At 44.8% G+C, this 21,895-nt stretch overlaps 1 protein-coding gene across 1 annotated transcript in view; it reads left to right on the top strand.

Annotated features, from left to right (window-relative positions):
- The first annotated feature begins 1,776 nt into the window (after positions 1 to 1,776).
- The window catches only part of LOC140185015 (probable G-protein coupled receptor 139), a 27,779-nt gene continuing 7,660 nt past the window's right edge, over positions 1,777 to 21,895 (top strand). Inside the window, exon 1 of the mRNA XM_072238241.1 lies at positions 1,777 to 1,850. Within this exon, the coding sequence (XP_072094342.1) occupies positions 1,777 to 1,850 (74 nt within the window). The remainder of the gene's footprint in view (positions 1,851 to 21,895) is intronic.

Below are 21,895 nucleotides of genomic sequence, written 5' to 3'. Positions count from 1 at the left end.
TAAAAGGACCCTGGTGTGTAGCGGGGCCCCGGGGAGAAGATCGATGGCACAATCATATGGGCAGTGCGGAGGCAGGGACAGGGCCCGTTGTTTACGGAACAGTTGTCCCAAGTAAAGGTAATCTGTGGGGACGCGGGTCAAGTCGAGGGGTTCCAAAACAGGCGGGGTCGTGGTAGTTTCTCTGGAAGATGGGGCTGACCGTAGACAGTTGGCATGACAAGACGGGCTCCATTTGGCTACCCTCCCGGTAGACCAGTCTATATGGGGATTGTGTTGGGTCAGCCATGGATACCCTAGAACTACCGGGACTTGAGGTAATTGAATGAGACTGAATCTTACCTCTTCCCGATGGTTGCCGGATAGGATCAAGGTCAGGGGCGGGGTACAGTGGGTCACCCGAGCCAGCAGCTTTCCGCGCAGGGCCCGGGCCTCCGGGGGGAGCTTAGCGGCTGGCGAGGTATTCCGGCCTGGGTGGCTATCTGTTCGTCCAGCAGATTGCTCTCAGCACCGGAATCCACCAAAGCGGACAGGGACAGGGACTATTGCTGGTAATTCACGGCTGCCGGGATATGCATCCGAGTCAGGGATTCTGAAGGGACTATCATTCGGCTCACCTGAAATCCCTTTCTCACTGGTGAGGCCTCCTTTTTGGGCCGCTGAGGGCAGGTATCCCGGAATTGGCCTGGCTGGCTACAATAGTAGCAATCTCCAGCTCTCCTCCTCCGAATTCGTTCGGCCGGGGCAGGAGTCTCAGCGGGAGCGACTGGGGAATCGGGGCTGGCTGAGACTGGTAAGGTAAACTGTGGCCTTTCCCGAGGAGCGGGGCGACTGGTTCTCTCTCTCTCTCTCTCTGACGCTCCTGAAGTCGATAATCTAATCGAATGGCTAACGACATCAGAGAGTCCAGACATTCCGTGTCGTCCGTCGCGGCCAACTCATCCTTTATCTTGTCCGAGAGGCCCTGTCGAAACACAGCCCGTACGGCCTGGTCATTCCACCCGGAGCCTGCGGCTAAGGTCCGGAACTCAATGGAATACTTGGCCACACTTTGCCAAGCTTGACGAAGAGTAAGCAACCGTTTAGCGGCGTCCTTACCGCGAAAGGATTGTTCGAATGTTTTCCTCATTTCAGCGACAAAGAAGGAGCAGGAGGAACAAATCTCTGGTGGGTTGTCCCATAGCGCGGTTGCCCGAGCCAAGGCATCCACTCGTAGCAGCCCCATGATGTACACAATCTTTGACTTATCGGAAGTGTAGGTACGTGGTTGCAGTTCAAAGACTAGGGAGCATTGTAACAGGAAGGCCCGGCACCGACCTAGGTCCCCAGCGTATGGTTCAGGCTCGGGATGATACGGCTCCCGAGGGGATGCTGTTGCTGATTCCAGGGGCGAAGCCATCCCGAGCGGTGCGGTTTGAGTTGTCGGGGTTCTTGAAGGGAACGGGGAAACAGAAGCAGAGAATCAGTCCGCTTGTTCACTGACCTTCTGCACATTCGTGAATAGTGTCCGAAGGTTTTCCGTGATCTCCCGAAGTAGTTGGTCATGGGTGCACAATAGGTAGCCCTGGCTGGCCAGGGCCTGATGCACGGGGTCCGTGTCCGCTGGGTTCATCGTGGCCAGTTCGTTCTGTTGCAAGGATGTGGCGGTGGTACGAACCCAAGTGCTGAACACAGGCGCGGAGGCCGAGTCGGGAGGCGTTATGGTCGGAGCGAGTGTGAAATTGGTGTCCAGATAGTCTTTAGACGAAGCTTTGGTTTCAGTAGAGAATTCCAGGAACGATGCTAGCCTTAGAACTGATAGTCCGAAGAGCCATGGAACGAGGCTACTCATACAAGAGTCGACCAACGAACTGGTAACTCCTTGTTGTGGTCATAGGCTCTTTGTTCTGCAGTTTCTGATGGGAAGCAGCGGTGTGTAGTTAGTGGAACCTGGGAATGATTGGAATTTAAAAGAGGTGACTGAGGCCTGAGACCCAATTCCTGTGGTAAATGGCATGGTGGGGGATTGCCAGAAGGGACCATGCCAATAATTTATTTTTAGGTTTGTTTCAAATATGTTTAATTTTGTTCTGTGTTCTGTTGTGTCTTGTTGGAAATCAGTTTGGCCTTCATTTTTTTTTTCAGCTCAGCCAGTAGATTGTTTTTTGGGGGGGGGGGGAATGGTAGGTTTAGTTGTTGACTATCCTTTGGTCAACTTTCTGTCTTTGGGAGGGGGTGGGGGCTAGTTCTCTTTTTTTTCTATCAGCTGTTTGGTTCTCTTAGCTTCATTTGTTGCTTGTTTGCTTTTTCTTAAAGCTCATTGTTCGTATTTAATATATATAAGGCATCCGTTAGTCTTGTGAGACCATGGATCTCTGCGCCTGGAAAGTCTTCGCTCTCCAGGGCGCAGGCATGGGCAAGGTTGTCTGGAAGACCAGTAGTTGCCCATGCTGCAAGTCTCCCCTCTCCACGAAACCAGTGTTGTCCAAGGGAAGGGCATTAGGACCCAAACAGCTTGGCACCAGTGTCGTCGCAGAGCAATGTGTGATTAAGTGCCTTGCTCAAGGACACAACACGTTGCCTCGGCTGGGGCTCGACCTCATGACCTTCAGGTAGCTAGTCCAATGCCTTAACCACTTGGCCACGTGCCCACATTAATATATATTCCAGCGGTTATTACTCAAGGCTCTCCTTTAAGTTATATTTAAAACGGACCATATTTTAGTTTACCTAGTTTTAATGTGAAAGGATAAAATCATCCTGTGAAACGTAATAAGGTATTTAATTATTTTAAGGAATTGAATGTCTCAATTATTTTTTACAAGAGACACATGTTCGTAAATGTGATAATTTACGTATTTTTAGCCGTTGGAAGGGCTCATCTTTTCACTCCTTCTTTCAGACTATGGCAGGAGGGGTTTCGATTCTCATAGACAATTCAATTTCTTTTGTTCAACATAATGTAGTGTCTGATACCAATGGGCGAGTTATTATAGTGTCAGGGAAAGCAGATCATAAATTTGTATGCCCCGAATATACATGATCCAGGTTTTTTTTTTTTTTTTGAGCGCTTGTTTTCGCTTTTACCAGATTTAAGTTCATACTCTTTGGTTTTAAGAGGAGATTTCAACTGTTGTTCAGATCCTGTTTTACATCGTTCATCTTCTAAACGATTTACTTGGAGGGAATTTGCCCCCTTTGTCCAATCTTTCCTAATGAAATGTGTTATTTCGATTTTTGGAGTGTTTTTGCATCCGACAGATAAAGAGTACTCTTCTTTTTTTCATCAGACGTATTCCAGGATTGATTTTTTTTTTTTTTTTTTTGCTGACAGCCATTTGATTCCATTGGCTCGATTCTGTGAATATAAAGACACTGCTGTTTCAGATCATGCTCCTGTATTTTTATCTTTAAATCTTCCGGGTGTCTCCCAAATAAACAGATTCCAGTGTTTTAATCCAACTTTGTTATCTGATAAAGATTGTTTAAAATCTTTGGAAAGACAAATTACTCTTTTATGAAGAGAATACGCTGGAAGAGATTTCTAGCCTTATTTTATGGGATGCTTTTAAGGCTTATACTAGAGGTCAAATTATTTCTTTTACCACAAGTGTTAAGAAAAAAGCTAAAATGGAGAGAATTGAATTAGCCAATCAGCTGAAACAATCAGACCAAAAATATGTTTTGGCTCCAGATTCCGCTTCATATAAAAAAAAGTGTTGAAACTAAAACTAAATATGATCTGCTTTTTACTTATCCATTTGAAATTCAAATTTTAAAAGTTAAAAGTCAAATTTATGTTCATGGAGATAAAACAAGTAAACTATTAGCTAACCAATTAAAGACGTTTATAGTTAAACATCAAATTAAAGACATTCGTAAAGCTGATGGTGATAAGACATCTGATCATTTAGAAATGAACGATGCATTTAGAGAATTCTACTCTAAGCATTATCGCTCTGATCCTCCTAAAGATAATACTCTAATGAATATTTATTTAGATCGATTAAACATTCCTACACTGTCTGATGATATTCGTAAATTGTTGGATCAACCTATTTCTTCTGAGAAAATTACCGAGGTTGTTCACTCTTTGCACTGGGGGAAGGCCCCAGGTCCTGATGGATTTTCTGGAGCGTTTTATAAGGCTATTTTCCTCTTTGCTTATACCTCGTTTATATTCAGTCCTTTCTGACTCCTTTAAATTAGGTAGGTTGCCACAATCTTTTTATGAAGCCTCTATTTCGCTTACTCTTAAAAAAAATCAAGACGCAATTGAATGTTCTTCAATTTCCTTACTTAATGTTGATACTAGAATTTTCTCTAAACGTTTGATTCGTTGGATTGAAAATATTTTGCCATCTATTACCTCTGATGATTGGACTGAATTTATCAGCAATCGATATTCCCATTTTAATATCCGTTGTTTATTGAATGTAATTAACCCTTCCTTCTGAAGAGTCTTCGGAATGTGAGATATCCTCAGATGCTGAGAAAGCCTTTGATCGGGTTGAATGGAATTATTTATTTAAAACTTTAGAAAAATTTAACTTTGTCCCGATTTTATTCAATGGATTAAATTACTTTATTTATCTCCCTCTGCTCAGGTTCTTACTAGCTCTCAGTATTCTCAACCATTTAAACTTCATGGTGGAAATATACAAGATTGTCATTTGAGTCCTTTGCTTTTTGATTTGGTATTAGAACCTTTAGCTATTGCCTTCCGGGAATCTAATGATATCATTGGTATTTTATGGATAGGCATTACCCACACATTTTCGCTTCATGCTGATGACCTTTTGCTCTACATGCCTAATGTGGAGACTTCTTTACCTTCTGTAATTTCTTTACTCTCCTGCTTTAGTCAGTTTTCATGATATAAACTTAACTTTCATAAGAGTGAACTTTTTCCCTTGAATACTTTGGTATTATTAATACTAACCTTACTTTTGGAAAACTAAAATTTCTCGATTAAATAAAGTCCATCTTCAAAAATCTAAAAAGAATGGAGGTTTAGCCTTAACCAACTTTAAGTTTTGTTACTGGACATTCAATGTACGGAATCTTACGTTTTGGTTATGTTATATTAATCGAGCCGTCTGTCCGGTCTGGGTTTCTTCAGAGGTTAATTGTTAATACATTTTCTATCATTTCTCTTCTCGGATCCTCAATGTCTTTATCCTTAACTAATTTAACTAATAATTTTGCAGTTAAACACACTTTGAAGATTTGGGTACAATTTGGAAAATATTTTGGTTTATTGAGTTTTTCACTTTCTATTCCCATTTTTTCTAACTATTTCTTTAAATCTGCTATGTCTGATGCAGTTTTTAAAGAGTGGAATAGACTGGATATTAAATGTTTACAGGATTTGTTTGTTGGAGATAGTCTCGCTTCATTCGAACAACTGTCAGTTTAAGTATAGCTTACCGAGAACTCATTTTTTTCGATATTTACAAATTAGAGACTTTCTTTTGCGTTCTCAAGTACATTCCTTTCCTAAAAGTCCAGATAAATATTTACTTGATATAACTTTTATGTGAAACCCTTTCATAATGCATATATATCTAATATTTATGGTACGTTGTTGGGAACGAGAAATATTCTTTTAGGTAAAATTAAGTAGCTTTTGGTAACAAGATTTACAGGTTTCCATTTCTGAGGACACTTGGAATGATTTTTTTAAAAAACTGGTTAGTACTTCATCGTTAAGTGCCCGTCATTCCCTTCTACAATTTAAAGTGGTTCATACAGCCCATATGTCTAAAGATAAGCTGTCTCGTATTTATTCTGATATATTTCCCTACTGCGATACTGTAAGTTAATTTGGTTAGCATATCTGCTTCAGCAGGAGTAAAAATGAACGTTCATTTCTTTCAGTTCTTTATTTATCTTGTGTTATATATCTTTGGAGCATAATGTAATGATCTTGTGCTGTCGGAATGATGTAATGGTCATTCTTCTTCTTCTTCTTCTTGTGCTGTTTTATGGCGGTTGGCAAACCAGCTTCTCGGTGCATTACCGCCACCTGCTAGACTTGTGGTGTTCCGATTTCAACCAAATATGTCCTGGAGTACTCTACTTTAGACAATCTCGTTCAGCCTGCGGTTCTCTATTAGCATCACTCTGTAGTTGCAATTCCTCGTGAGTGTTTAATGCGCTCATTAGATAGTAGTGCTGCAAACTGCTATTCTTCCCTAATTTTGTCACATGGTTTTCATGTAGTCGCATTACCTCAATTCCATTGATTTCATCTGCATCTCTTGTAAGACTAAAATCTTCTTGTCAAAGAAGAGTAATTATCGCTTCCTTAACTTTTAAAATTGCTGTTTTTCAAGTCTATCTGCTTTTTCAGATTTTCCTTTTCTTGGATCGTAGCCTACAGTTGTTTACTGAGACTTCGAAGTTCTTCTTCATTTGTTTCCATGTTTTTATTTTATAATCTGAATGTCGATTATTCACTTTGCAATTTTTTTTTTCCTTTTGTCTCCTTGTAATAAGTTCCTCCATTTTCCAATCTCTTTTCCAACTCACAGTTATTCTTGTCGAGTACTTTTGCTTGTTGTTGGAGTTCTGCACATTTACCCTGGGTTTCAACCATGTTTCTTGTCTACATAAATTCTGAGGTTTTTCCTTAAGTTCTGATACGTATTTCTTAAATTCTTGACCATTTGCGATAAATATACTGCCACTAAGATTCCATCTCCCCTCCCTGTGAACTGTTGGATCATCCATTCAGCGTTTCTTTGACTTCTTCCCACCTAATCCCTGGAATACCAAGATATATTTCTGCAGGCTTGACTATAATTTTAATTTTTTCAGTTCTTTTGCTTGCTTGCACTGAACAGTTAATTGCGTCAACCAAAAACAGTACGAAATCCTTTCTACTCATTATTAGTGTGTCCTTAGTTTTCATATTACAGCCCTCACAATTCACCGGTTTATTATTCCCTGTGTTTATTTACTTGACAGCCTTCTTTTCAGCAAACTCTTTCACTGCCTCTGCATAACTGATCCCTTGAGTTACTTTCACATAGTGTATCTCAGCTGCCTTCTTGCTATAAAAGCATCCTCGATAAGTTGCGCTGTGTTCCTTGCCACAATTACAGCATTTCAGCCTAGCTCACGGCTCACATTTCCCGTATTCATGTTCTTCAGTGCATCTCCCACATCTTTGTTTTCGTCTGCAGACCGCCTCATTGTGCCCGAATTTCTGACATTTATACCATCTTAAAGGCGGTGCTGTATATATATTCTAACCGCATAACACATATACCCTAAATAAATGTTAGTCGGCAAGCTCTCTTCGTCAAAGTTAATCATTGCCGATAAACTATAACACTTTACCCAGTTTCTTGTACTTTTCAAACGTTTGGCCTCAATATTTTTTGATTCCTTTCAGTTCTGTTTCATGTCATCCATAGTAACTTTTGTTAGTATCCCCGAAATAACTCCTCTCGTCCAATTTCTATTGTTAGGTAATGAGCATTGTACTTGTTGCCGTCTATTTCAGTTAATCTTATCACTTTGCCTTGCTGAGCACTATCCCGTCAAATCACTAATAGCGATCGATTTCATAAAATCTTTGCTCTTTTAATCTCGTCTATAAATCTCGTCTCCCTCACGGTCACTCTAATGTCGTCTCCGTGACGCCCTCTCCCTCACGGTCACTCTAGAATCATCTCCGAGGCGCCCTCTCCCTCGCGCTCACTGTCATGACATCTCCCTCGCGCACTCTCCCTCACGGTCACTCTAGCGCCATCTCCGTGGCGCGCTCTCCCTCATGGTCACTCTAGAGTCATCTCCGAGGCGCCCTCTCCCTCGCGCTCACTGTCACGACATCTCCCTCGCGCCCTCTCCCTCACGGTCATTCTAGCGTCGTCTCCGTGGCGCGCTCTCCCTCACGGTCACTCTAGCGTCGTCTCCGTGGCGCGCTCTCCCTCACGGTCACTCTAGCGTCGTCTCCGTGGCGCCCTCTCCCTCACGTGCTGCCGTGCGCGCCCTTTCCTCGCGATGTCTCATTCACTCTCTCCTTCGCACAAAACGGGAAAAGAGTAAACAGTTGACAGGACTCTGGTGAAGGATCTTGACGCGAAGCGCTGACAGTTTATTCTTTTCCAGAAATGCTGCCTGGCCTGCTGAGTTCCTCCAGCTTTCTGTGTGAGGAAAAGAGTAAACAGTCGACGTTTCGTGGCGAGACCCTTCATCAGGATCTGATTTTGTGTGTGTTGTTTTGTATTTCGTGCGAATGCAGATTCTCTCGCGTTTGTTTTGTTACTCTGTTCATCATATTGTTTCCATTTACCGACAAGTGAGGGGATAGAATAGGGAGCATGACGGCAGCTGAATTGTAATACTTTACAACATTTATTTCTAATGTTTAATGAGTTTCAAAATCCAATTCAATGGGTATTTCACCGCATTCTTCATTTCCTCTCGGAATTTGCTCTGAGTCAGGGCGTAAATACACGTGTTGGTGCAGGAACTGAGAACCTGCAGCATTTCCGCTGTCTGTCCCGTGATGTTACGGGGATCCGTGACAGAATAAAAGAAAACCTTTGAAATCCTTTGATAGATGGAAAATACCACCCTTGTTCCCCACAACAATATGAAACTACCGGTTATGCTGAAGAGCAAAACGATGGATTTGCGTCGGTTCTCCATCTCCCGGTCCTTTTCATTCTCTCCACTCTTTTGTCCCCGGAGCCCCCTGCGGGCTCGACTGGCAGCTAGAATCCGCCTGACAGTCAGAATATTGAACAGCAAAATCAGAAAGAATGGGACACAAGGGGTTAAAATTCGGTGAAACATCTCAATTGCCGCCCAAGCGGGAGAGTTTTTGTAACTCGGTGTATGAACACAACCCCAGGGAACACCATCAATTATTTCCCTGGACCCGAATGCAAAGCCGGAGGGGACACTCACCAAACAGGCCAGCACACTCACTGTCCCGGTAACCGCAGCCGCCGTTCTCTCGGTGCAATATTTTATTTTTAGCTTCTCACAGCAAATCGCCACAAATCGATCGACGGTGAAAGCGACAGTCAGCCAGACTGAGGCGGCAGTGCTCGCATTCATCAACCATAGAATGACTCTGCACACAGGAGTGATGAACAGGATCGATCGGGGAAAATAAATCGGAGCAGTCCAGCTCAGCAGCGGATGCGAGATAACGACCAGGAGATCGGCCGCTGCCATTCCGACCAGATAGCGAGTGACACATTTGGCGAGACCGCACTTTCCCCGGGACAGGATCACAATCGCCATCAAGTTCGCTGGAAGAGAGACGGGAACAGCAAGTTGAGAAAATACTGAGCAGAAGCCAATGCGGCAGTCTGAGGGGATCCTGTAATATTTCCACTTTATTGTTGTATTTAACGGTGGGAAGATTGAGAGAGGGCATAGAGCTGGCGGAGAGAGAGAAGGAGCTCATACTGTAAAATAATATCAATATGGTCTGAATACAGATTCCTTACTGATGAGCGAAATGTGAAGAGACAGCGGAAAGATAAAACTGGGTAACTACCTCCTCAGGGTCAATACTGGATGGAACATTTTCTGCCGGCCCTTTCCGCGTCTAATCCTGATGAAATGAATAAACCCGGACGCTGATGGCGAGATTCTTCCGTTTGTCCATTAGCAACTTCCATGGCGATCCTGGTCAGCGACAGAACCGCCGAAGGGCGGAACGAAAACAGGAAATGCTGGAAACACTCACCCAGGCGAAACAGAATATGTGGGAAACAGTTAAAGTATCTCTCCTCAGGATTGTTCTGAGAGAGACCGCGGACACGAGTGTTAACTGGTTTCTCTTCCCAAAAACCTGCTTGGGGCTCAGTGTTTCCAGCATTCCCAGAGTTTGTTTCCTGTTCCAGCATTTACCACCTCACTGACTTTACAACAGAACACTGACTGATTCGAACAGATACTGCGCAGACTGACACAACCTCACAGACAGACATGACGCCTCCCACTGAACCCATCACAGGGAAGCAGGGGAGAGGAATTCAACGTCCAGCAGCGAACTCGGTGCCGGAGTCAGATGTCTGTAACGGTGTCAGGTGTAGATATAATAGAATACATTTCACAGTATTGATAACTATGAAGCAAGCGTCGGTTGTGTTAATTGACAGCATCGACTTCACTGTGTTCTCCATCATCTGCTTTCTCTTCAGTCATATCGCAGACATTTACTAAAAATCGATTGGATTGATGGGTGCTCCGAAGTGGACAATCACTCACATTCAAATGCAGACGATCAATTGGCATAAGCTCGGCGGGCTGTATAAACACAATATTTGCAAATGCATCTCATTATGAAACACAAACCGCTGGAAGAACGCTGCCTGACCCGCTCAGTCTCACAGAAAGTGGCTGATTGGCTGATTTCCTGCAGCGGTTTGCTTTTAGATAGAAATCCCAGCATCTGTAGTCCCGGTGTTTCCACTCCATTCCTGAAATGCGGAATACCGGGACAGGAATGTGAGAGTTTAAACCAGCGGCAGAATCAATCACGTCATTGGGATTAAACTTCAACATTCACCCACGGCAGCTGACACTGCGGCTTACCGGCAATTCCAAAGGCAGAAATAAATGGATAGTAAATGCCTTGTATTCGCCAGATGACTGGATACACCATTCCAGTGAGCAGCTGTGATCTGTGTTGCTCCTGTACTCCCAGCTCCGGCAGACAGCTGATGCATTCCACGCGGCCCTGATTTATACAGAGAATCTGTCTCCGGAGACGCGGGTATACACCTCACCAACTTTCTCAGTTACAGACCTTTGAACAAACACTTTAATTCAATACCATTGTCTCTATTGTAAATATTGCGGCGATTGGAGACAAATGCATCAAAATTCTTTGGCATTTCCTCAGCATTGTCTCTGGTGGAAATGGGCCGGTAGATTTACTTTCAAAGACTGAGCTTTGTCACGAAGCAGCTACACTTACAGATTTCATCTTTTTGTTGGCTAATTATTCATCTCAACGGAAACCAGCGACACTGACCGATCCCTACCTCTGTCCCTGCAGTTTCCCATTTTGAACCGTCCTTCAGTCCTTCAGCTTCTTCCTGGTGACACACACACACACACACACACACACACACACACACACACACACACACACAGAAACAATTGGACAAATGTATTTCTATGTTATAGTGACTGTCCTATTGTGTTTATTGTTAGTCACTATAAATGGCACATTGCAAATTTAGACAGAGAAAAAAACAAAGATTTGTACTTCTCATGTATATAAAGCCTGTACGTAATGAAGTCAATACAATTTGAAATACACAAACAGAGAATCGAAAAAAGATACAATAGAGAGACCGAGATCAGGGTGGAAACGGTAAAATGAACACGTTGCTAATGCTCAAACACAAGATAATCTGAAGATGTTGGAAATCCGGGTCAACACAAGGAACTCTGCTGAGTTCCTCCAGCATTTTGTGTGTCATGTTGCTGATGTAACAGTCTGATGTTTGCCGATGTATGAGCATCATGAATCTGTCAAAGTTCAAAAGAAATTGAGAAGAAATATTTAATATGCAAAGGAATGGGCAGACGGTTAAATAATGCAGGGACAAAAAACTGGAAATTGAGGATGAATAGGTGAAGCGTGGCTGGAAATGAACGAGATAAAGACAACCATGAAATAAAATGTAAGAAGTAAGATAGCGAGGGAGAGAGAAACCGCTAGGCAAAGTGACACATAGATAGGTTAAGCAGGCAGAAAGACAGCCAGAAACAGATGCATAGATTGCAGGATTGTGGTGTTCCTCCTGTATCTCCTGGCCTGTGCTACATTGTGCACAGGACCGAAAAAAAGCTGAAGAACGTTGCAAATCTAGTCAGCGCCATCTCGGGTACTAGCCCACAAAGCAGCCAGTACATTTTTAGGAAGAGTATCTCACAAAGGCAGCGTCCTTCATTAAGGACCTCCAACACCCAGGGCATGTCCCTTTCCCACTGCTACCATCAGGTAAGGGTACAGAAGCCTGACGACACACAGTCAACGATTAAGGAACAGATTCTTCCCCTCTACCATTCGATTCCTAAACGGACAATGAATCTTTGCACAATACTTCAAGTTCTTTTAATACACAGTATCTCTGAGTTAGCATGTTTTTAAATCTATTGAATATGCGTATACTGTAATTGATTTTCTTTTTTTCATTTACTATAATTATTTTCATATTCCTTATTATTATTATTTCTTCTTTATTATGCATTACATTCAATTGTTGTTACTAATTCAACAAACCGCACGTCACACGCCAGTGATAAATACCCTGATTCCGATCCTGATTCTGCGAATGTGAGGTGCATTCTGTACCTGTTGGTAAATGCTGCAGTGTGAGAGTGTGGGGTTCATTCTGTACCTGTCAGTAAATGTTACAGTGTGAGAGTGTGGGGTTCATTCTGTACCTGTCAGTAAATGTTACAGTGTGAGAGCGTGGAGTTCATTCTGTACCTGTCAGTAAATACTACAGTGTGAGAGTGTGGAGTTCATTCTGTACCTGTCAGTAAATGCTACAGTGTGAGAATGTGGAGTTCATTCTGTACCTGTCAGTCTAAGCTACATTGTGAGCGTGTGGAGGTCATTCCGTACCTGTCAGTCTCGGATACATTATGAGAGTGTGGAGTTCACTCTGGACTTGTTCGTCTCCGATGCAGAGTGAAAGTGTCGATATAAATCTGTACCTGTCAGTCTATGCTAGAGTGTGAGGGTGTGGAGCTCATTAGGTACCTGTAGTCTCCGATACAGTGTGAGAGTGTGGAGTTCATTCTGTACCTGTCAGTCTGTGCTACAATGTGAGAGTGTGGAGTTCATTGTGTCTTTGTCAGTCTGTGCTACAGTGTGAGAGTGCACTGTTCATTCTGTACCTGTCAGTCTCCGATACAGTGCGAGACGGTGGAGTACATTGTGTACCAGTTATTCTATGCTACAGCGGGAGAGTGCAGAGTTCGTTCTGTACCTATCAGTCTCCGATACAGTGTGAGTGTGTGGGAGTCATTCTGTACCTATCAATCTAATCTACAATGTGAAAGTGCAGAGTTCAGTCTCTACCTGCCAGTCTTTGCTACAGTATGAGAGTGTGGAGTTCATTCCATACTTGTCGGTCTCCGATACAGTGTGAGAGCGCCGATTTCATTCTGTACCTGTCAGTCTGTGCTGCAGCGTGAGAGTGTTGAGTTCATTCTGTACCTGTCAGTCTGTGCTACAGTGTGAGAGTGTGGAATTCATTCTGTACCTGTCAGTCTCCGATAAAGGGCGAGAGTGTGGAGTTCATTCTGTACCTGTCAGTCTCCGATACAGTGTGGGATGTGGGGTTCATTACGTACCTGTCAGCAAATGCTACAGTGTGAGAGTGTGGAGTTCATTTTGTACCTGTCAGTCTATGCTGCAGTGTGAGAGTGCAGAGTTCATTCTGTACCTGTCAGTCTCCGATACAGTGCGAGACCGTGGAGTACATTATGTACCCGTCAGTCTATGCTACAGTGTGAGAGTGTGGTGAAAATTGTGTACTTGTCAGTCTTGCATACAGTGTGAGAGTGTAGAGTTCATTCTGTACCTATCAGTCTCCGATACAGTGTGCGAGTGTGGCTTTGATTCTGTACCTCTACAGTGTGAGAGTGCAGTGTTCATGCGGTAGGCATGCTGTATAATCCCGTCACAGTGATCGCACCTTTCTTATTCCTGAGTTCTACACACATTGATTTACTGGGTGAGTCTCCGGGATGACCTCCATCTTGTGACGTTGTGCCTGATCAGCAACGTAGCTCCCCACCCTCATTTACCTCCCTCTGCACTGTCTGAATCACATGAATCCTGGAGTGTTTCGATACCAGTCCTGCCTTTCTCTCAACCAGACCTGTGTAATGGATGAAGCACGGTGCCATGAACTAATCCAGGCGCTACGTACATCTGATTTCACTGCTCTACATCCTGCTCTGAAATAAACTCACTTCTGCCCTCCAGTGCCACCGTGCTCATTAACGTGCCCATCTTGACTTCCCTTTAGGGTTCCTCGACTTCATCTGTACTTTCCGCTCAATGTTACTTACTGAGCTGTCGCTCTGGATCCCAACACCCCCTCCACATATCACATGATAAGAATCATCAGGGTGTCTCCAGAAAGCTTCCCTGTGAGAATATTACGTTCCCTTCACTGTAACCCATCCTCCTGACACCAGTCCCACCTATCCTGGAAGAGGGACCAATGATCTGTGTTCCTGATGCCCTGTCTCCTGAACCAGATTGTTAGCTACACATTTAATTGTACCAACTTACCATATCTTACCTTGCAAGCATGTGACACCTGAAAGAATCCTGCAATCACCACCCAAGAGTTCATATTTTCCTAACTTTCTGCCCAACTCCGTACATTCTCTTCGCAAAAACTTGTCTCTCTGTTGTTAGTTCTAATAAGGAGCACAACCTCTGGCTGCTCACCGGGCCTTTTCAGAATGGCCTGTACATTCTCAGAGACATCTTTGGCCCTGGAGTGATTAGGGTAACACACCATCCTGCAATCTCACTCATTTGCACACATACTCCTGTCTGTGCCCCCGCTGGAATGTTTGCTACATGTGATTCATAGATTTCCATCCTGTGCTTTATGTGCTTTCTAATAACCCGTTTGTAATGAACATTGTTTGAAAATTCATTCACTGTATTCTTCTTTGATTCAGTTCAGGCAATTCACTTATGCATTCGCAAACAAAGGAGATTCCACACGTATTGAAACCACGCAATTTGTTAAAACACGTCGGATTTTAAATTTTAGAACTAAAAAATAACTAATGTCTAAAGTAGTCGCTGTATATAATTAAAAATAATGCTTATCTTCCTCTAAAGAAGCCAATCGCAGTGATAGAGCGGAACCACAAATCCGGCAATGAATGTCACACCGTTGTTTTCCATCTCACTCTCCCTCTCCCTCTCCCCCCCCTCTCTCCCTCTCCCTCTCTCCCCCCCCTCTCTCTCTCTCTCTCCCTCCCCCCTTCTCTCTCTCTCTCTCTCATTCTATTTCCTCTGCCTCTCCCACACACCCATTCCCTCGCGCTCACTCTCGCCACATCTTCCTCGCGCCCTGTCCCTCGCGCGCTCTCCCGCGCGCCCTCTCCCTCACGTGCTCTCCTTCGCGCCCTCTCCCTCACGTGCTCTCCTTCGCGCCCTCTCCCCCGCGTGCTCTCCTTCGCGCCCTCTCCCCCGCGCGCTCTCCCTCACGTGCTCTCCCTCGCGCACTCTCCCTCGCGCGCTCTCCCGCGCGCCCTTTCCTCGCGATGTCTCATTCTCTCTCGCGTCCGCGCCCTCGTCCTCCTGCTCGCGCTCACTTTCTCCATCTCTCTATCTCTCACAGAGAGACAAGTGACGGTGACGGGACTTTGTCTTCAATTGTAAAACAGGAAAATAACAGGGTGAAGGAATGGAAATGTTATAATGGGAGCAGGAGTGGTTGATAGAGACGAAAATATACTCCACGATCAGGCGGTTTTGTCAGAACCGGGCAGCAGGTTCGCCCCAAGCCTCAATTTAACAGGGCGGGACGTGAGGCGCAAAAGAGATTTCTCTGGTGAGGCCAGTGATCAGCTGTAAACAGCTTTATTTCACTCTAAAGCAACACACAAGATGGAAAACAGTAAACAGTTAACAGGTCTCTGATCAGCGGACTCGTCATAAAGAAGTTGACATTCTACTCTTCTCCATCGCTGCTGCCTGGCCTGCTGAGTTCCTCCAGCTTTCTGTGTGAGGAACAGAGTAAACAGTCGACGTTTCGTGGCGAGACCCTTCATCAGGATCTGATTTTGTGCATGTTGCTTTATATTTTCAGCGAATGCAGAATCTCTCGTGTTTGTTCTGTTACTCTGTTCATCGCATTGTTTGCATTTACACACAAGTGGGGGGAGAGAATAGGGAACATAAAGGCAGCTGAATTGTAATACTTTACAGTATTTATTTGTCATGTTTTATGAATTTAAAAATCCGATTCATTGGGTATTTCACCGCATTCTTCAATTCCTCTCGGAATTTGCTCTGAGTCAGGGCGTAAATACACGTGTTGGTGCAGGAACTGAGAACCTGCAGCACGTCCGCTGTGTGTCCGGTGATATAACGGGGATCCGTGACAGAACCAAAAAAAGCCATTGAAATCCGTTTATAGACAGAAAATATCACCCGTGTTCCCCACAACAGTATGAAACTACCGGTTATGCTGAAGAGCAAAACGATGGATTTGCGTCGGTTCTCCATCTCCCGGTCCTTGTCATTCTCTCCACTCTTTTGTCCCCGGAGCCCCCTGCGGGCTCGACTGGCCGCTAGAATCCGCCTGACAGTCAGAATATTGAACAGTAAAATCAGAAAGAATGGGAGACAAGGGGTTAAAATGAGATGAAACATATCACATTCCGCCCATGAGGGAGAATTTGTGAAGCTCGGTGTATAAACACAATTCCAGGGAACACCATTAATTATTTCTCGAGGCCCAAATACAAAGCCGGAGGGGACAGTCTCCAAACAGGCCAGCACACTCACTGTCCCGACAACCACAGCCGCCGTTCTCTGGGTGCAATATCTTGTTTTCAGCTTCTCACAGCAAATCGCCACAAATCGATCGACGGTGAAAGCGACAGTCAGCCAGACTGAGGCCGCAGTGCTCGCAGAAATCAACCATTGATCGAGTCTGCACACAGGAGTGGTGAGCAGGAACGATCGGGGAAAATAAATCAGAGCAGTCCATCTCAGCAGCGGATCGGACATAACGACCAGGAGATCGGCCGCTGCCATTCCCACCAGGTAGCGAGTGACACATTTGGAGAGACCGCACTTTCCCCGGGACAGGATCACAATCGCCACCAAGTTCGCTGGAAGAGAGACGGGAACAGCAAGTTGAGAAAATACTGAGCAGAAACCAAAGCGGCAGTTTGAGGGGATCCTGTGATATTTCCACTTTATTGTTGCATTTAGCGATGGGACGATGGAGAGCGGGCGCAGAGCTGGCGGGGACAGAGGAGGAGTTTACACAGTAAAATGAAGTCAGTATGATCTGAATATGGATTCCTCGCTGATTTCCTCAATGTGAACTGACAGCGGAGAGCTAAAACTGGGTAACTAACTCCTCAGGGTCAATACTTGTTGGAACAATTTCTACCGGCGCCTTCTGCGTCTCGTCTGGTAGAAATGAATAGATCCGGACGCTGATGGCGGAATTCTTCCATTAGACAATCAACAACTTCCATAGTGACCCCTGTCAGCTACCGAACAGCCGACGGACGGAACAAAAACAGGAAACGCTAGAAACAGTCATCCAGACAAAACAAAATATTGGAAAATAGTTAAAGTATCTCTCTTTCAGAACTGTTCTCAGAGAGGCCTCTGGCACAAGTGTTAACCGGTTTCTCTTCCCATACAAGCTGTTTGGGACTCCGTGTTTCCAGCATTCCCGAATTTGTTTCCTATTCCGGAACCTCACTGACTTTACAGCAGAATATTGACTGATTCCAACAGATGGAGCGCAGCCTGACACAACCTCACAGACAGACATGACGCCTCCCACTGAATCCGGCACAGGGAAGCGGGGAGAGGAATTCAAACTCGGTGCCGCAGTCAGATGTCCGGAACCGTGTCAGATGTAGATATATTATAAAACATTTCACAGTGTTGATAACTATGAGGCGCCACGGCGGGTGTGTTAATGGACTCAGCATCGACTTCATTGTGCTGTCCATCACCTGCTTTATATTCAGTCATATCGCAGACATTTACTAAAAATCCACGACAGTTTCGTGTTACAACACGGAACTCCTCACATTTGCTAAAGTGTTACTGCAGTCGATGGTTTGATTGGTGCTCCTAAGTAGACAATCACTCACATTCAAATGCAGACAATCAATTGGCATAAGCTCCGCGGGCTGAGTAAACACAATATCTGCAAGTGAAGTGCAGCTTCGACAAGACCAAAAGCAGAGAGCCGAACATCTCATTATTAATCACAAACCGCTGGAGGAACGCTGCCTGACCCGCTCAGTCTCACAGAAAGTGGCTGATTCGTTGAATTCCTGCAGCGGTTTGTTTTTAGATCCAAATCCCAGCATCTCTAGTCCCGGTGCTTCCACTCCATTCCCGAAATGTGGAATACCGGGACAGGAATGTGAGAGTTTAAACCAGCGGTAGAATCAATCACTATCATTGGGATTAAACTTCAACATCCACTCACGGCAGCTGGCACCGCGGCTTACCGGGAATTCCAAAGGCAGAAATAAAAGGATAGTAAACGTCTTCTATCCGCCAGATGACTGGATACACCATTTCAGTGAGAATCTGTGATTTCTGTTGGTCCTGTATTCACAGCTCCGGCAGACAGCTGATGCATTCCAAGCGGCCCTGATTTATACAGAGGATCTGTCTCCAGAGACACGGTTATACACCTCACCAACTTTCTTACCTGCAGTTGCTTGAACAAACACTTTAATTCAATACCATTGACTATATTCTAACTATTGGGGAGATTGGAGACAAATAGTTCAAATTTTTTTTTGGCATTATCTCAGCAGTGTCTCTGGTGGAATTAGGCCGGTAGATTTACTTTCAAAGACTAAACTTTGTCACCAAGCAGCTACACTTACTGATTTCATCTTTTTGTTGGCTAATTATCCATCTCTAATCGGAGACCAGCGACACTGATCGATACCGACCTCTGTCCCTGTAGTTTCCCATTTTGAACTGTCCTTCAGTCCTTCAGCTTCCTCCTGGTGACACTCACTCACACACACACACACACACACACACACACACACACACACACACTCACACACTCACACACTCACACACACACACACACACACACACACACACACACACACACACACACACACACACACACACACACACACTCACACACTCTTCTTCTTCGGTTGTCTATCGAATTCTGATGACAACGTCCACTCCTTTAACGGTAAGATCTCTGAAGACTATAGGGTCCTATCCTGGACCCACAAGCTCTGTTGCAGGTGGGAGATGTATATGTGGTGGTGATGGTAGTGGTGTCAACCATGGCTGCATTTCTCCTGGTTCTCTTCTGCTGTCTTTTGGTTGTTCTTTCCATTTCCAGAATACGAACCCCGTCCCTACACAGACACACAGACACACACACACACACACACACACACACAGACACACACACACACACACACACACACACACACACACACACACACACACACACAGAAACAATTGCACAAATGTATTTCTATGCTATAGTGAGTGACCTGTCGTACATACTATTTATTATAACTTACTATAAATTGCACATTGCACCTTTAGACAGAGACATAACGTAAAGATTTTTTACTTCTCATGTGTATGAAGGATGTAAGTAATGAAGTCAATACAATTCGAAATACATAAAGACAGATTGGATCAAAGATACAATAGACAATAGACAACAGGTTCAGCCCTTCGAGCCAGCACAACCATTCATTGTGATCATGGCTGATCATCCACAATCAGTACCCTTTTCCTGCCTTTCCCCATATCCCTTCACTCCGCTATCTTTAAGAGCTCTATCTAACCCTTTTTTAGAAAGAATCCAGAGAATTGGCCTCCACTGCCTTCTGAAGCAGAGCATTCCACAGAACCACAACCTTCTGTGTGAAAAAGTTTGTCCATAACTCCGTTCTAAATTGTCTACCCCTTATTCAATAGAGAGACCGAGATCAGGATGGTAACGGAAAAATGGGGACGCTGCTAATGCACAAACACGCGAAAATCTGAAGATGTTGGCAATCCAGGGAAACACTGGGAACTCTACTGGGTTCCTCCAGCATTTTGTGTGCCACGTTGCTGATGTAACAGTCTTCCATGGGTATCTCAAATCTGTCAAAGGTCAAAAGAAATCGAGAATGAATATTTCAACCTGCAAAGGAATGAGCAGGCAGCTAAATTATACAAAAATACTGGAAATTGGCAGGTGAATCGATGCATGCCGGCTGGAAATGAACGAGAGAAATACAAGCGTGAGGTAATTGTTACGACAGCGGGGGAGAGATGGAGATGGAGGGGGGTGGAGGAGACGGTGGGGGGGGAAGAGAGTGAGAGAGAGGGGGAAGAGAAAGAGAGGGGAAGATAAAGAGAGAGATGGGGAAGAGAGGGAAAAAGAGGATGGAGAGAGAGGGGGAAGAGAGAAAGAGGAAAGAGAGACAGAGGGGAAGAGAGATAGAGGGGAAGAGAGACAGGAGAAGAGAGGGGAAGAGAGAGGAGGAGATGGGAAAAGAAAGAGGGGAGAGAGAGGAGGGAGAGGGAGGGGAAGAGAGAGGGAGGGAGACAGAGAGAGTGAGGGGGAGGGATAGGGGGAAAGAGGGAGGGGGAGAGAGATGGATGGGGAGAGAGAGAGAGGAAGAGAGAGAGGGGGAGGGCAAGAGGGAGGGGTTGGAGAGGGAGAGGGAGAGAGAGAGGGAGGGGAGAGAGAGGAAGCGTGAGAGACAGAGAGGGGGTCTGGAGAGAGAGAGAGAGGGGAGAGAGATAGAGGGAGGGGGAGAGGGAGAGAGAGAAGCCGATTAGGAAACGGACAAATAGATAGGTCAAGCAGGCACAAAGACAGCCAAAACAGATGCATAGAGTGATCAGCAGCACTGGGGCTCCACAGGGGACTGTCTTGTCTCCCTTTCTCTTCACCATTTACACCTCGGACTTCAACTACTGCACAGAGTCTTGTCATCTTCAGAAGTTTTCTGATGACTCTGCCATAGTTGGATGCATCAGCAAGGGAGATGAGGCTGAGTACAGGGCTACGCTAGGAAATTTTGTCTCATGGTGTGAGCAGAATTATCTGCAGTTTAATGTGAAAAAGAGTAAGGAGCTGGTGGTAGACCTGAGGAGAGCTAAGGTACCGGTGACCCCTGTTTCCATCCAGGGGTTCAGTGTGGACATGGTGGAGGATTACAAATACCTGGGGATACGAATTGACAATAAACTGGACTGGTCAAAGAACAGTGAGGCTGTCTACAAAAAGGGTCAGAGCTGTCTCTATTTTCTGAGGAGACTGAGATCCTTTAACATCTGCAGGACGATGCTGAGGATGTTCTACGAGTCTGTGGTGGCCAGTGCGATCATGTTTGCTGTTGTGTGCTGGCGCAGAAAGCTGAGGGTAGCAGACACCAACAGAATCAACAAACTCATTCGTAAGGCCAGTAATGTTGTGGGGATGGAACTGGACTCTCTCACGGTGGTGTCTGAAAAGAGGATGCTGTCCAAGTTGCATGCCCTCTTGGACAATGTCTCCCATCCACTACATAACGTACTGGGTGGGCACAGGAGTACATTCAGCCAGAGACTCATTCCACCGAGATGCAACACAGAGCGTCATAGGAAGTCATTCCTGCCTGTGGCCATCAAACTTTACAACTCCTCCCCTGGAGGGTCAGACACCCTGAGCCAATAGGCTGGTCCTGGACTTACTTCATAGTTTACTGGCATAATTTACATATTACTATTTAACTATTTATGGTTTTATTACTATTTATTATTTATGGTGCAACTGTAAAGAAAATCAATTTCTCCCGGAATCAATAAAGTATGACTATGTCTATGACTAGATTGCAGGATTGTGCTGTTTCTCCCGTATCCCCCAGTCTCTTGTACAGTGCGAGTGTGTGGTGTTCATTATATACCTGTCAGTCTATGACACAGTCTAAGAGTGTGGGGTTCACTCTGTACCTCTCAGGCTATGATGCAGTCTTATACTCACAGGACCGAAATAAATGCAGAAGGTTGTAAATCTTGTCAGCTCTATCTTGGGTACTAGCCTACAAAGTACCCAGGACATCTTTAGGGAGCGGTGTCTCAGAAAGGCAACGTCCATTATTAAGGACTCCCAGCACCCAAGGCATGCCCCTTTCTCACTGTTACCAT

This window comes from Mobula birostris, chromosome 20, assembly GCF_030028105.1.
Source record: "Mobula birostris isolate sMobBir1 chromosome 20, sMobBir1.hap1, whole genome shotgun sequence".
NCBI lineage: Eukaryota > Metazoa > Chordata > Chondrichthyes > Myliobatiformes > Myliobatidae > Mobula > Mobula birostris.
The sequence above is the reverse complement of the archived record's forward strand: the minus strand, read 5'-3'. Positions and strand labels throughout refer to the sequence as shown.